Genomic DNA, 16,006 nt, shown 5'->3' on the forward strand with positions numbered 1-16,006 from the left:
AAAATATAATACAATCACTTACAATAAACAAACATAACAAAAAGGATAATGGGTAAAGCAGAAGATGACAAACTGAAAAGTGTGATGGAAGAAACTTGAAAAGTGAAAAGTGTGATGGTTTAGTGGTTTGAGCTTGGGACTTTCATGTTGGAGGTCTCAAGTTCGAAACCCCTTGCCAGCGAAAGCAAGGGGTTTTTCTTCTGGGTCGAGCTCGTCGCACCAGGCTTGCCTAGTGCGGTTTACCTCTCCTATGTGATTTGCGAGCTATTGCATAGGAGCGAGGGTTTTACCCTGTGCACACCCAAAAGGTAGCAGATGCGGGTTTCCCTTGTCATCAAAAAAAAAAAGTGTGATGGAAGAAAATTGAAGACGGACAACACAGGATAGCAAACAAGTAAAGATTTATTGGTATAACTTTAATTGACTTTTAAGTTTTAAATATTAAGATAATAATTGGATGACGATTGCCTGAGAAAAATAATAAATGACAAATTTCATCTATTGTATAGCCGAAGAACAAAAGGTTCAATAACATTTTTAAAGGCTTTTATGCTTAGTGTAAGTATCTTGTATGTGTCTCTCCTCCCGTATTAATGAGAACAATTTCTTTCTTAAAATAACATAAATAATATTTAAAATATGTATATGTGTAACAATATAAGAATTCAAAAAGAAAAAAATAGAAGTTTCAAATTGAAGAATGATCATGTGAAAGAATTTGATTAAATTTAATGATTTTTTTTTTAAAAAAAAGAATAACTCTCTTTTTAATTAGATAATCCTTTATATTTATCAATAACTTTCATTTAGATAATTGAAATATTATATTTTTTTCCATTTCCTATATTAGCTTTCATGCGCCAATGTAGAACGCAACTTGTCTCAAACATATTTCCCCTTGCTCACTATTATCTTGATAATTGTCCTCAACCTGGATTGCAAATGAATTAAGAGAAAGTTAATATATTTTATCGTTCGCCAATAATAATTGCAACCTCTAGCCAATTAACTTGGTATATAAGTATTATTTTAATGAGCAGCCATACATTTTAAAAATTCATGAAGTTAATTATTTTTCATACTATTGGATTATTCTTCATTTTAACTAACTATTGGCTCAAGCACCAATCAAAGATAGCCTATTCACAAGAAACAACTGGGAATGGGATAGATAAGAATATTTCATGAGATTAGCGTATCTTATTTTCTATATAGGATAGCTAATGTCACCATTCTAATACAAGATGTCTTCGAGACTAATTCATGAGATTAGCTTATCTTATTTTCTATATAGGATAGCTAATGTCACCATTCTAATACAAGATGTCTTCGAGACTAATTAGTACCCGTAAACCAAATGCGGGATAAAATAAGTGTGCATTATCCCACTAACCAAACAATCCCCCTTAGAATATACTTCACAACTCCTTGATGCACTTCATATGCCCCACTTCATACTCCTCTCCTTGTCCATTCTCTTTTCTAACCCTTTTAGGAATGGAGAACAAAGAGAAAGTGGGAAGTTTGCCCTTCAGAATAGGTATTGTGTTCTTTTAGTTAGCAAGTTTTCTTTCAAAAATTTCCAACAGTTCTGCCCTTATCATTTCTAATCTATGTTTAGTTACCACCCAACGTCGTAGACAGATTTTGCATGGAGACAATAATGGATATATGAGAAAAAAACACCTCGTGAGTTGCAGCAAATTTACAACGAGGTGTTCAAGACCCAAAGGCACAACTTTATTACAATGTTGTTGACAAAGATTCTTACTTGTTATACAAACGAAACTCATGGAAAAAATTGATATTGCAGATCATCTCAAATATATGCACATGACATTCCCGCAGTTGCAAATGATATACTTTAAGATTCCGATGGAACGCCCTCCCCCTTATTAGCTGACAAGAGCGAATAGTTTTCCACAACAGTGACAAGAATCATCATTCTTTCTGAACTTGATGATAAAGGTTGTTCTGATGCATTTGAATCATCTGTCCCCTTAAACTCCATTCTGTCACCTCTGAGATATATGTCTTCATTAATAAATCCCCACATTCCTCGACAAGAGCTTTCTCTCCACCACTCACCCTAGCTAGTTCAGAAATTAAACTTTCTGTTTCTTCTGCCTTTTGCATAAAGTTCTGAATTTGCAAACCGATCATTTCCATCACCTTTGTAGATGAACTAAGAGCATCTCCTAACTCTCTTACATCAACATGAACTTCCGTGCCAATAGGAAGTCTCAGAGAGCAATTGCGCAAGGCATCAGTTGTACCTGACAGAGAAGTTGAGTAATCCTCTTCCAGGTTAGCCCATTCACCAAGACATGGTAATTGTGATTCAAGAATAGTGGATAAAGTTTTGATCCTTCTCAAAACCCCAAGTTCAGCGCGTTTCTGGCTTACAGATTTGCGTAGATCTGATAACTGTTGTGCAAAGGAATAAAGTTTGCTCTGGCTATCATGTCTTTGGGTGTGCATGGAGGCCTCCGCTTTGGCATTTGCAAATCGCCACTGAAGGTGATGGTTGTAGAGCAACTTCAATGAATGCACATCTCCCTGATCACTGAAACCCTTCCTTCCTTTCCTAGCATCTGCTCCCAATTTATTGGAAGTTGGATGTGGAGGCAAGCAAAGGCTCCCCATTTTGAAAGATGATCTAGAAGCAAACATGTCATTTTGTTTAAGAGATAGCCAAGAAGAGGAGTTTTCGTTATTGGCTGTTGGCAAATGCAGTGAACGAGCGCAAGTAGAAGATGCAGATTTATATGAACTGCATTCATCAACTGAACTGTCTCTATTTCTCTCCGTAAGACATCTATCAATCTCGGACATAGAAGACCTCATTGCTGATAACATCCGCGTCTTATTGTTTTGAGTGCAAAGTGGAGAACTCGGGCATGAACTTCCCTTAGTAGTAGCAGTACCAGTGGCACAAGAATCCACATAAGGACTAGTTGAAACTTTTGAAAGCTTTCTGGAGATTAATGCTCCATCATCCTGCGACACCGAACAAGGATTTATAGGTGTAGCAGTAATCTCCCGCAATAGTTTATCAGCCGCACTGATTGCTCCTCCAGGAGTATTGGTTGGACAGTGACGGTTCAAAGACTGAGGAGTGAACTTATATCTAGATGGAACAACCCTAGAAGCACCAGTCACGGTAGGTGTGTCAAGTCTTGAGGGGATCTTACTACTTTTTGACTGCAAAGCATCTGCAAGTTGTTGTTGAAGTGCTCTGGTGCCTCCATTGTCCTTGGGAACTTTAATGTGCTGCTGCTTTCTCTGAGTGCAGACTGGAGAATTCGGGCATGAAGTGCTCTCAGTAGCAACAGCACAGCCATCTACAGCATTGCTTGTTGAAACTTTCGAGAACTTTTTATGGACAATTGCTCCATCACCACAGGACACTGCACAAGGATTTATAGGAGTACCCGTAACCTCCTGCAAAAGTTTAGCAGCAGCACTGACCGATGCATATCCAGGATTACTCGTTGAACTAGAACGGAGTACAGACTGAGGAGTTTGCCTATATCTAGATGGGATAATCCTAGCAGTACCTGTCACTGAAGGGGTGTCAGGCCTGGAGGACATCTTACCACCCCTTGACTGCATAACATCTGGGAGTTGTTGTTGCTGTACTCTAGCACCTCCATTTTCCTTCGGAACATCTACAGTTTGCTGCCTTCTTTGAACAGTGGACATTACTGCTGTTTAACTGAAGCAACTTGATCCTATTGAAAAAATTGTAATCAATATATACTATAACATGAACAGATATATCAACAGATCATACATATGATGCTGTTTGCTCACAAAAATTAAGAAAAGCGAAACTACGAAATACGTCTTATTGAGATATTAACGACCAAAGCACCAAAATGTACTAAACAGCAGCAACCAAACGAAGCAGTTGATATGCAAGATGATCACCGCAGACTAATGACAAGTTGCTACATAAATGGTACATGGATTAAGGAACGCCCAAAAGTTGAAAAATGATACTACAGTTGTCAAGCTTCAACAAACTAGCCTTTAAGGCAAATTTAGATAGATAACTTTGCAATGCAACATAAATTGATTGACTTCAAATAACTAGATCTGAGATAATTAGAAAATGAAACCCTACTGCAGAAGGTATACAATTCTACTGTTTTCTTGCCTTTTCTTTCTACCCAAACAACGGCAGGGGTAAGGTCGAGTACATCCGATCCTCCCCAGACTCCACTTGTAGAATTACACAGGATATGTTGTAATTAGTACGTAATTAGCATGCCCATTACACAACAGCGGAGTCATAATCAAATCAGTAGCAAAAGAAAATGCAGATCGGCACATAGAAATCACTAAGAACAACAAATAAGAACCCTGTTCAGATACTTCTATTCTATTCTGGAGACGAAAAAAAAAAGAACTTACAGTTCAGATTTGCAGTGTATAGAAGAAGTTTCAACGATGAAATTGGTCGCCGAAGAAGAAACTCCGGAAAACTGAAAAAATTTCAGATGGAAATTGGAGTAACTGACTGTCCGTCCTTCTCCGGCGAGGTCAATGAGGAATTTTGACAAATTAAAGAAAAAAATGACAGAGAGATGATGTGAGAGAAATGAAACAGAGAAACATAAAACTGCTGCAATAAAAATAGCCGTTGAAGAGAGTAAAAAGAAGTAGCCGTTGCCGATAAATCCGACCGATAAGGCGTAAAATATTGAGCCCATGGGTCCAGGGGGCGGGCCAGCCCATATAATAAAAGGAACTTTGACTGAGATGGGCCTGTCTTAGAACCAAAAGTGTTGGGCCTAGAAAAAGGAGTCGCTTACATTTTTTGTCCCTATGTTGTTTGGTCTTTAATTTAGACCTTTATAACAAACAACTTTTTCGTAGAGCATGGTTTTCAGTAATAGTTCATGAGACCTTGAATTTCCATGTTCCAGCGTGCATTATGCCAATAGATTCCACCACCTATGGAAGTTCGTTCAAAAACTTCGTTCGAGAACTTGTATAGAGAAGGATTTTCTTTGAGGCAATAGTTCTGCCATACCAACTTAGTTGTTCGGCTCTGCTATTGACATAACAACTGGTACACCACATGATAACTTAATCCAATCCTCTCGTACTAGGGTTGGCTCCTCGCATTTCTCCCTTTAACACCATCCGTAGATAGGAACCGAATTGTCTCATGACGTTCTAAACCTAACTCACGTACCTCTTAAATCAGTGAACAATCAAATTCTTGGGACCTTCTTCAACCATAGATGTGATGAGTCGACATCGAAGTGTCAAAGGACTCCATCGATAAAAACTCTCGAGAGTCATCAACTTGTTTTTATTTTTGTATCATAATATCCTATAAATTATGTCCAAACATGACTTCAATTTCTAAAGAACAAAAATTGAAAACCAATCCATTTTAAGGACAAACATGCAACTTGAATAGTAGATACATAATTATAATCATTTCTTGGATAATAACTTGAATAGTTAATCGTAATAATTAAATTTAGTAAAGAATTAATTAAAAGTCCACAAGGGAACGATAAAACCCAAGGGATACTTTGTAAATAACTAACCATTTTAAGTTGAATGAAAGAAATGAGCAATAGGCTAGTAATTAATGTATTTGTCATGATAAATTTGGTTCATTGTATAAGAGTATGGATATTATGAACTTAATAAATAAACAAATAGATCTTCCATGCCACTTTGAAATATTAGAGTTTTATCTTATAGTTCATACAACAATAAAAGATATAAATGTAAATAATTCTTAGAGACATATATTACAAATAGTTGCCACATCCCATGACAATGATACTTCATTGTTCATCCAGCCAAAAGCCAGCTTAAACTTTACGTAATCCCACAAGTAAGGTCTGAGAAGAGTGGTGTGTGCGCAACCTTATCCTTATCTTGTGAAGGTAGAGAGACTATTCTGATAGACCCTCGGGGCTCAAGTAAATCACTCAGCTTTTATACAAAACCAAACAATTATACATATGACCATTTGATGATTATATATAGAACAAGATCAAATCAAGCAGGTGCTAAAATTAACATTAAGGTAGGTAAATCAAGATTCCCCTCAGATAACAAGGTTGAAACTGAAGTGTCTTACATATCATAAGTTAAACCTCCACCAACAACTGAAAGTCAACCCCAACCTGCTTCATGTATTTCAGCCTGTTTCGTCTCCGACAAAACATTAAAGAACGAAGGAAAGAAGGAAATAAAACAGGAACAAAGAAGAAAATAATGATAAGAGATATATCCCTCAAACGTTCCCGTGGGAATAGTATTAAGTATTAACACAGGCAGCTTACCCAGGAATACAAATAATAGATTACACACTTATACCTATCCTAAAGAAGAGAAAAAAAATGACAGTTTTTTTTTTGGTTAAGAAAAAAAAAATGATAAGTTACCTATAAATGAAGCAAACTACTACTAACCTAAGATGATTAACATTCTTTGCTGGGTCCTCCTTACAGACATGTACAACTAATTTTTCAGCATACAATTACATGGTATGTTGGGTCAACTACATGGAACAGTTAGAATAAGTGCTAACCGAAAATAGAACAAACTGAGTGGCTGGCTGCCTGCCTGCTAGAGATAACTACAGCTGTGAGTATGTATTCTCTCTAACTCCAGAAGCAATTTACAAGGAGTTCCTACATAATATGTGGCAAAAGACTCATTATTGTCATACATCAACAGCAACACCTTATATGATGATGAGCAGCGCAGCCAACAATTCAGCAATCTGGAGAGGAAATACATCAAACTGATGAGCAACTAACAAAAGAGATGTAGGGAAAAGAAGTCTATCAATCTTCCAATATCTCCAATTTGGTCTTTTGGATGGTTTTCTTCTCTGACTTACCGTAGACCTCATTCAATCAAAGGATAGCCAAATCATGATGCTGAGGTAACAGATGTTCCTGAAGTCCTTTTGCGTTTCCCAAGAAAAAGGAAAGGATTAAAGAAAGAACATTTATTTACCCCAAGAAGCCAAACTTCAGTCTTTTGCGCTTTCTTTCTCTTTGTCGAACAAAGAGGATTCTGCAGAAAATTAAGATGATAACTCTACCAGGTAAATAAAAAAGTTCCACCACAAAGTTAGTGTCACTAATAGAATAACAGATACACCACAGAATTGAATATGTGGAGTAAAGAAATAAAAGCGAAGATGATACGATGAGATTTGGTGACAAAAGAATAGAAGACATCTATCTATATCTATACTATATTAAAAGCACAAAGGTCATTTTTTATCATTTAAAAATTAATTTCACACTAGATAAAATAGTCTTTAATTATTCTCATAATATTTAGGACTTAGAAATCAACTAAATTTTGGTTATCAAATCTTTCCTTATTTGAACCATGCAAGAAGTCTTAATACTTGACACTATAAAATCGATTCAGATTCTACTTTATATAAAAAGAATCCTTATTTAAAATTATGTAACAAATTATAACTACAACTAATTGTAACATTAGGACGTTGAAGTTCGCCAGGATGTTTATTTAAAAGAAACTGTCACTGAGACTCTCGTATGTTTTATTTTTTGCACCACACAAAGCATTTGTTGATAGGAACTATTGACATATTTGTCTTTGACTTGGAAATTAGTTACTTTTAAAGGTTTAATTATTGCTTTAAGAGTCAACTTTATTTTTTTTGTCTTTACTTTGTGATGCATTTGTTATTCATGGTAGATTGCTTTAAGAGTCAACTAATTGTTGCTTCACTCTCCAATTGCATATTAGTGTGTAGTGTGAAATGTGTTCAGATCCAATGGATTAGAGATATGCTAAGTGGATGCTAAAATATGGAGAAGAGAAAGGGAATAGTTCCTTTGACACCTCTTTAAACCATAGAGAAAGAAATGAAAAGGCTTTTGTATTAGTATGAACTCTTTCATTTTTGGATAAAGTAGTGTGAACTCTTTCATTTTCTTGACACTTCTGGAGCACGTATAGTATTCCTGTATTGATGATACAATGCCCTTTGCAAAGAATCATGTTTTTGTACAAAATCTCTGCTCTTCTTGTATACAGCTCGTATGTGAGGTTCTTCCCATCAAATAATTATAATTATTAACTTCGTAAAAATCTCATCCTTATCTCTCAAAAGAATGCTGCTCGTATGTGAGGTTCTTCCCATCAAATAATTATAATTATTAACTTCGTAAAAATCTCATCCTTATCTCTCAAAAGAATGCTGCTCGTATGTGAGGTTCTTCCCATCAAATAATTATAATTATTAACTTCGTAAAAATCTCATCCTTATCTCTCAAAAGAATGCTGCTGATTCATCAGAGTGACTCAGATCCAATGTGCATTTACTTATTCTTGTTCGACTCACATGGATCCTATGTACTTTTTCCAACTCTGCTACAGAGACTACCTCTTTAGAAAAACATCAGAAACAGAGCAAGCTTACAAATTTAAACAAGAGGTATAGAATCATTAAAGGTTGATGTATGCAAGATATATATCAACACAAAATATAAAACACTATTCAGGTGACACTTAAAATTTATTTCAATTGCTTTTCACATCTCAAATAAATCATTTGATGCTTCTACTTCTTATGAAAAGACTAACAAGAGAAGCAGTATTCACCTGCTCAAAGTTGTTCACGAATGTAAGCCATCGATCTCAACATTGATCCTAGTGTATCCCTTGAAACTTGAAATTTCAATTCAGTCTCTCCAGAAGGTGTCTTAGTATCTTGAAGCTGTGACAGAAAAGGACAAAAACTATCAGTTCGCAACTTAAAGGACAGTACATCATTGCATTCAACTGACATTTATCCTCTCAATCGACAAGGTGAAATGAGATTCAAGGCTGGTCGACAATCAAGATGATCAATTTTTCTATCTAATACTTCATACGGATCTATTATCTCTTTATATTTCAGCTGTCATGAATGACACTTTAGAGAGTCATATCAGGGAATTAAATAGCAGAGCCAGGCAGAGTGTTTCATCAACATGCATGGCGTGTTTTTTTGTGTTCGTTTCCCTTTTCAGTTTGAACTGGGTGATGCCTCAAACTATCAGAGAAGTTGTTGTGAGTTGGGGCCACTGGAGAGTTGATAGGGCCATCAGGAACACCTGGAGAATGATTCCAGCATGTATTTTTTGGTGCCTATGGACAGAAAGGAATGTCGGTGTTTTGATGGAATTTCAACTCCTAACCATTCACTCAAAGCTAAATGTTTGTTCAGTCTATTTTGTTGGTCCAACCAGTCTTATGTGAATAGTTCTACTGCTTTCTTCGATTTTGTTAGCTCTTTAACTCTAGACCAGACATAGTCATGTTTAAGTCTCCTCTAGATTTTTTGAATTTGTGTCTGGCTCCCATGTCTTAACTGCTATCATTAATGGAGCTAGCATATCTACTTTTGTACTCTTTGCATCTTCTTGATGCCGGTAATGAAACAACTTACTTCATCAAAAAATATACATGGCGTGTTTTCCACCTGAATATAAAGAGATGATTATACACCACAAAAACTATACCCAGAATATGAAAGGGAAGAAGAGAGAAGGGACAGAGGCCTTTTCTTTCACGTGATAATTTTGGTATATTCACTGGTATATTGAATAAATAGGTAGGTGCCAGGTGATAGAATCGTCAAATCATCAAAAGAAAGAAACACTCTTTCCCTTGATAGAAAAATGGCATCATCCATCGGCTAGAGAAGAAAATCCAGAACAGCAAAGCTTCCAGAAGCAATTGCAGTAAATTTAACAATTACACAAATTGGCTCAAGTGATTAAATTTACAGGAATAAAAAAACATATTAAAGCTCATTTGATATACTAATGTTAATATTAAGAGTGTCTTCGGAATGCCTCCAGTGTAACTAATCAGAATGTGCATATTGAATGAACTTGCTTTGCTCCAACTCTGCCAAACTTGAAGTAATATATCTAAGATTATGTGAAGCAGAAAGCAACCATTCAACTGCTCCTCACTCATTTAATGAGATTCTGAAATAGGAAATAATTCTTGAAGTTCATGATGCATACCTTTAAATTAATAACAGCTACTCTATTTGCCGGCAGGGAAAGCTGTTGACTTATGTAAGCCATGGATTTCAGCATTGGCTCCAGAGTGACTCTTGTAAGTCTAAACTGAACTTCTGTTTCCCCAGCTGGGTTCTTGCCATAATCTTGCAACTGAAAATCGGGTCGAATATGTCCAAATAAAATTTCACAATGGAAATTACTATCTCATCAAATTTATTTGTCAAGGGAGGAAGAAAAATCAACTCAACTGTTTATCTGTAAACAGCCAGAGTGTGACTCAAGAGGAGAATCTTTTTTCAAAACAGGTATACACACCTTCAAATTGATGGCAGCCACTTTACTTGCAGGACTCTTGTTTTCAATCACCCATGTCATAGACTTAAAACAAGTATAAACAACCTACATCAAACAAAATACGCAAAGGAGAAAAAACATATTAATTCATCTGCATGGTAAATTCATGTATTTTCTTGTACTGTATATTCAAATACAAATCATAAATGGAAAAAACCGTAGTTATATACAAGTTACAGAAGAGGCAAGTTTTTGTTTTCATACCACATTATCAGCAAGACCACCATCATGATTTATAGCCACAGGTGTCATAGTGGGCTGATTTAAGTCACCAGCAGTTAAACCACCATCATTTAGGTTAAAATGATGAGGCATTGTATCTTGCCAAGGCCATAAAGATGGTACGGTATCGGAAGTAGCTGGAGTTTTTTTTATGCTCCGATCCTGAGTACTTCCACTTCCCTGTGAGCTAAGAGGTTTGCCAACATTTTTTGCAACAATAGAAATCTTCCTCAACCCGTCTCTCAGAGCACTAACCGCTGCATCAAAGGTCTCTGCAGAAACTGCCCCTTCTTCTGCATATCTTAAAGCTTCCAGACATAGGTGGTTGAAACGTGAAGTGAGTGAATTATTTCCTTGTTTAACAATGTCTTCTTCATCCGATCCTTGTCCAAGTTTTGCATTCCTTGTCCACCTCTTAAGTATATAAAGAGATGGAACTGTGAGAACATTAGTCACTGTGAAAACTGTTAAAATGTGCCTACATAAGATGCCCGAATACTCAAACATCTGACAGCTGCAACTTGCTTTCATCTGGGCAAGGTTCAACATAACAATGTAAGCCTTGTCATCCTCGTCATATTTTGCAACCCTAAATTTGCTTAGAGTCTCATCACCATCTATCTTATTGGCAGTGTGGGCAAAAGTTTCAACTAGTTCCTCTTGAAACTTTGCAAAAACTTTTTTGGTGAAGAGATTAGCTGTTTGCTGTTCCATTGGAGATGGGGTCCTTAGCATTGGTGCGGTGCAATTTGTATCAAAATCAGATGCCATTTCCCTTTCAAGTGAAGTTTCTACAGCTCTTTCATACTGCTTAAAGAACATTGGTAGAGTTGTCTGCTGATTAACATATCCATCAAAAAAGGAGGTTACACCCTGGTTTGAGGGAAGTGCAGCAAAGAAAGTATCTCGAAAATATACTGGAGCCCACTGGTCGCGAGCATTATATACAGCTTGAAGCCACTCATTTTTCCCCAGATCATATTTATCAAGTACAGAGGCCCAAGATGATTCGAAATCCTCAATTGTCTCAGAATAGTTGATGCAGCTATATAGCTCCCCATAAAAGGAAGGATGAGTCATATATATGTGAGCCAATCTTTCCTGCCCTTCTCGTAAGATATGCCACTTACAGATGCAATGACGAGTACCTGGTAATACTAGGTTGACTGCTGCCTTAATAGCTCTATCCTGGTCGGTTGTAATAGAAACTGGAGGGCGGTTATTCATTGAAGATAGCCAGGTCCGGAAAAGCCAAGTAAAGGAAGACTCAGACTCATCTAAGAGTAATCCACAGCCAAACAAAACCATTTGCCCATGATGATTTACTCCAGTGAATGGAGCAAAAGGAACCTGGAATTGATTTGGTCTATACATTGTATCAAAAATAACAGCATCGCCAAAGTGACTATAAGCTATCCTTGATCTTGCATCAGCCCAAAAAGCATTTGTCATGCGGTTTTCATCATCAAGTTGAATAGCATAGTAGAAACCAGGATTTTCCGCTTGCATTTTTTTGAAATAGTCAAGAAGATTATGGGCATCTCTTCCAAGAGTTCTCTTTCGGCTGCAAGGCTGAATAAACATTATTGGTATGACAGGGCTAAAGTTTTTGGTCACACGATTTGACTCCACAGGAGAAGCATCCTTAACACCTTCATTAGAACTGACAAATACATGATTCCCGTCCACCGGAACCACAACCGGTGGAACCATAATATCAGTTTGAGCTCCCGGTATCTCTCCAACAGTCTTGGAAGCACCAGCAAAGTGTTTACGAGGTCGGAGGTAATGCACCTTGCTGGGATTCACTATTGAATGATTGTGATCCTCAACGAATTTAGTCACAATCCAACCATCTGAACTCTTCCTCTCTACGCGAAGCATAGCATTGCAACTCTCTGTATTCTTCCTTCTGAAAACTTCTTTAGAACAAGAGAAGTCCCAACTAATGATAGGTCCATCAGGCTTAGTGCGGCTGTACTGACCAACATGTATGCTAAAGCCCACACGCCTAGCATATGCGTCAAAAAAATTCTTTGCTGCTTCTTCTGTTTGAAACTCCATCCCCACATAAGGCTTCTCTTCCCCATCATCAACCTCAATGATAGTGTCTTTTTCAGTAAAATTGTCCGGCAAACCCTGTTTGGGATTCCGATTTGGTTCAACAGCTCTTTCCCCACTTTTTTTCCTCTTCTGCCCTTCTATGTCAATTACTTCGATATTCATCTTGCTGGGGAACTGACATTGACAAATCAATCTTTTTCTTCTTGGTCAAAACGTCATCTTGCCATCTCTTATGAAAAGAAACAAACAATAGGAGGCCTTAAAATCATATGAACTGGAACAAGGTAACCAGTGACTCAATATTTTATAATAATAAATATAAAGAATAAGACAACACTCCAGTTTTACACACACGGCCAATTGGCCATACTCCTTACTCAAATTTTTAAATGGAAATGCATATCAAATGATGTTTAGGATAAATACAAGAAAAAATAATATTGTTTAAAACATTATATATTCCCAGTCACCAGAAAGCAGAAAGGTGATACAAATCTCCCAGCATGTTGCCTTCATTGGCAGGTGAAAAGCAGCTGAAAAGGTTACCAGAATAATCAAAACTCAAGCATTTGGGCTTCGGAGGAGGGACTTCGTACATAAATTCTAATACCACAGAGAGAAGAAGACTCCCCAGAATAGTATAAACAAAGTTCAATATTTTAAGGAGGGATATAGTATCGAACTCTGATAATTAAGAAAAAGAGGAAAATAAAACATATTTGGGATAAGGGAATTCAATGCTCAGAGGAAGGAGTCAATACCCAAACTCTAATTCCATGAAGAAAAAGAAGAGCATAAGTATTTTCTAGAATAGGGTGAAGGAAGGATATAAGCAGACAAGTGTTAGTGATAATCAAGACTTCAAATGGCCTTGGAAGCAAATCTAGAGAATCAAAGTGCCACACAAAGTGACATCCTTCACCTGGCATAAATGTTCTCTAGAATAGTGATTGGAAATCTAGTATTCACAAGAGAGATTCGGTACCCATATTCTTTTAATATTATGAAAAATGTAGGAAGAAAGTTTGTGAATGTTTTGTTTGAAAGTCAGAGGAATTACTCAAATTGTCGCGGCCCAATTTTTTATCAAGCCATGACCACCACCTAGTGCTTAACTTGACCGAGCAGACCAAAATTTACTAGGTGATTTCTTCCCATCCGTCGTAACCTTGGTTGACAGAGTTACATGTTGCTGGTGGGAGGTGGCTCATTGTTAAAGAGAATTGCTCCATAACAGTGTACAGTTTGTTATGTACTTTCAAGGAGAAGAAGAATCAAAGAGTAAATGTCCAGAAGTAACCTAAAAATTAGAGCCCAAACCATACAGTTTTGAACATAGCAATGTCTTCAAGTTTCAACAGAAACATTCAGAAAAATAAAACATGATGAGAATCATGAATCTCAGGTTCAAATCCCACAAACAGAAAAAATACTAGTGATTTCTTCCCGAGGTCAGCACAAGCACTGAGATATCCGAGTTCCGTTGCTCAAGAACAAAAATTGTTAGCAAATTGGGTTGAGAGTAGATACAAACTATGTAATTAGGGTAAAAATTTAGAAAGTGAATGCAAATTAGGAAGAATATAAACCTGAAATTCAGTTCTGAGTTCGAAAAAACAGTATGTAGCAAAAGCTTCCATGATTCTTCATTAGACCAGAATGTTACTCATACTACTGTTACCTCTCTCTAACACTGCTCCGGCGGCGCCGGCGTTGCTGGGGGCCTGGGGGAGGGGAGAGGAAGGGGGCTCTCTGCTCTCTTTCCACTTTCTAAATATTTTTCTTTTGATTTGTTCTTAATCTTGACACTCCTTAATTACTCTTTCCCTTTGATATATAGTTTGTTCTATTTTTTCCTTCTAGTTTGTCTTCCTTTTGCTTTTCTTTTTTAGCAATTTTATTTTATTTTATTATTTCACACTAGACAATAAATTCAAGAAAATATTGATAGATTTGACTAGGGGGCGTACACAAGTTGGTTATTGGTTAAAATCAAAATCAATTTTTAACTATTAAAACTAAATCAAATCAATTATGATAGTATACATTTATTGATGCGGTTATTAATACACAAAAATAAAAGAAATAATTAACACAAAAGAGAGAGAAAAGATAAAAATTCATTCAAAGTGAAAAATAGCTAAAATAACGGACATTAATAAACTTTAGATCATTGAATTTATTGTGCATCAAGTTTCAAATTTCACTGTTTTAGCCTAATAAGAAGAGATAGTGACATTTCTGCTCCTACAAAAAAATTATCATAACACTGATATACATGTAAGCAATAAAATAAATGCTCTCGTCTTGAGCGTTTTTGCTTTTATAAATAAACTAGTGAACTTAGCCGCGCTATGCGCGGTGTGAAAATATATTAAATTTATGAAATATTCTTTGTTTTAAAAAAAATTAAAATATTAATAATATTTTCAATGATCGTTTTTGAACTTCAAATTCAAATAAATTATATTACAAATTTTAGTACTTAGATTTGTAATTTTGACTTAGATTCATGGGATATTAATTTTATCGGAAAAAAAAGAAGAAAAATAATCATTAAATTAGCACCATCTAACACTTATTTTTTTATGTTAGAGTTGTAATAATTGAATATTTATGAATTTAGTATCCATTTAAATGCATTCTTCGATAGAGTTATTATATGGTAATAATAATAAAAAATAATAGATTTAACCGAAGAAAAAAAGGAAGGAATATATACGCTTTATAATAGATAAATAAAACAAAGATTTGCTTCTACTAAAATTATGTTATTTTCTAATGTAAATACATAAGATACAGAGCTAACATGCATATTAGCATAAAAATAGTAGATCAAATTAAGAGTTTGCTTTATCAGCTCATAAATATACCACATTCAACAGTTTGAGAAGTTAACCTAATAGGACTCGAATTCCTACCTAAAAAATGTTTGTACTTTTAAGTAGATTTTATTATCCGGCCCATCTATCTTTCCCTAATCACTAACATCTCTATCATAATATATTAAATAATTTTTTTAATAATATAAATTAATAAAAGTGAACAGAAAAATACTATTTTTATATGCTTATAATAATTAGTAACGTAATGGCTTATTACATTACAAATACAATACTTATCTTACTTAAATAGTAATAAATCTAACCGTCTAAATACATTTTTATAAGGTAATTAACAAAATAAACTTTTAAAGTTCTATATTTAAGTTACTTTAAATAAAATTTAAAAAGGTAAAAAAAAAGTAACGTAACTTAATATTCTATATTTATTTTCTTTCCTTTTTATGTTTATTATTTACTTAATTTTTAGATTTCTCT

At 35.5% G+C, this 16,006-nt stretch overlaps 2 protein-coding genes across 11 annotated transcripts; both read right to left on the reverse strand.

The window, feature by feature from the left end:
- Window positions 1–1,432: 1,432 nt before the first annotated feature.
- Window positions 1,433–4,601, reverse strand: LOC102596321 (protein ENDOSPERM DEFECTIVE 1-like). Its single transcript, XM_006347636.2, has 2 exons — window positions 4,420–4,601; window positions 1,433–3,734 (listed from the first exon to the last, which is right to left on the reverse strand). The coding sequence occupies exon 2, from the start codon at window positions 3,703–3,705 to the stop codon at window positions 1,942–1,944; it is 1,764 nt and encodes a 587-aa protein (XP_006347698.1). The 5' UTR covers window positions 3,706–3,734; window positions 4,420–4,601; the 3' UTR covers window positions 1,433–1,941.
- A 1,639-nt stretch (window positions 4,602–6,240) lies between these two features.
- On the reverse strand, window positions 6,241–14,476 carry LOC102596648 (protein FAR1-RELATED SEQUENCE 3-like). Of its 10 annotated transcripts, none has more exons than XR_001473481.1 (7): window positions 14,276–14,476; window positions 10,605–12,915; window positions 10,362–10,445; window positions 10,047–10,196; window positions 8,632–8,746; window positions 7,003–7,062; window positions 6,247–6,763 (listed from the first exon to the last, which is right to left on the reverse strand). XR_001473481.1 is itself a non-coding variant. In XM_015308904.1 (6 exons), exons 2-5 carry the CDS (start codon window positions 12,846–12,848, stop codon window positions 8,636–8,638), a joined length of 2,589 nt encoding a protein of 862 aa, XP_015164390.1. In that variant the 5' UTR covers window positions 12,849–12,915; window positions 14,276–14,476; the 3' UTR covers window positions 6,241–6,671; window positions 8,632–8,635. The 10 variants fall into 10 exon arrangements, 8 of the variants coding, with proteins under 8 accessions (XP_015164390.1, XP_006347699.1, XP_006347700.1 ...); XR_001473480.1 differs by having other exon boundaries at window positions 6,884–7,062; XM_015308904.1 differs by lacking the exon at window positions 7,003–7,062 and having other exon boundaries at window positions 6,241–6,671.
- Window positions 14,477–16,006: the final 1,530 nt, after the last annotated feature.

Source organism: Solanum tuberosum, unplaced genomic scaffold, assembly GCF_000226075.1.
Source record: "Solanum tuberosum cultivar DM 1-3 516 R44 unplaced genomic scaffold, SolTub_3.0 scf00092, whole genome shotgun sequence".
Lineage (NCBI taxonomy): Eukaryota > Viridiplantae > Streptophyta > Magnoliopsida > Solanales > Solanaceae > Solanum > Solanum tuberosum.

What these genes read in the sequence shown, in the direction of transcription:
- LOC102596648 (XM_015308901.1), bottom strand. Translation starts at nt 12,848, where the DNA reads ATGAATATCGAAGTAATTGACATAGAAGGGCAGAAGAGGAAAAAAAGT. An exon ending in GTGGTCTTGCTGATAATGTG is followed by an intron (nt 10,446 to 10,604) that starts GTATGAAAACAA and finishes TGTTTGATGTAG; the next exon opens with GTTGTTTATACTTGTTTTAA. An exon ending in TGGCTGCCATCAATTTGAAG is followed by an intron (nt 10,197 to 10,361) that starts GTGTGTATACCT and finishes CCCGATTTTCAG; the next exon opens with TTGCAAGATTATGGCAAGAA.
- LOC102596321 (XM_006347636.2), bottom strand. Translation starts at nt 3,705, where the DNA reads ATGTCCACTGTTCAAAGAAGGCAGCAAACTGTAGATGTTCCGAAGGAA.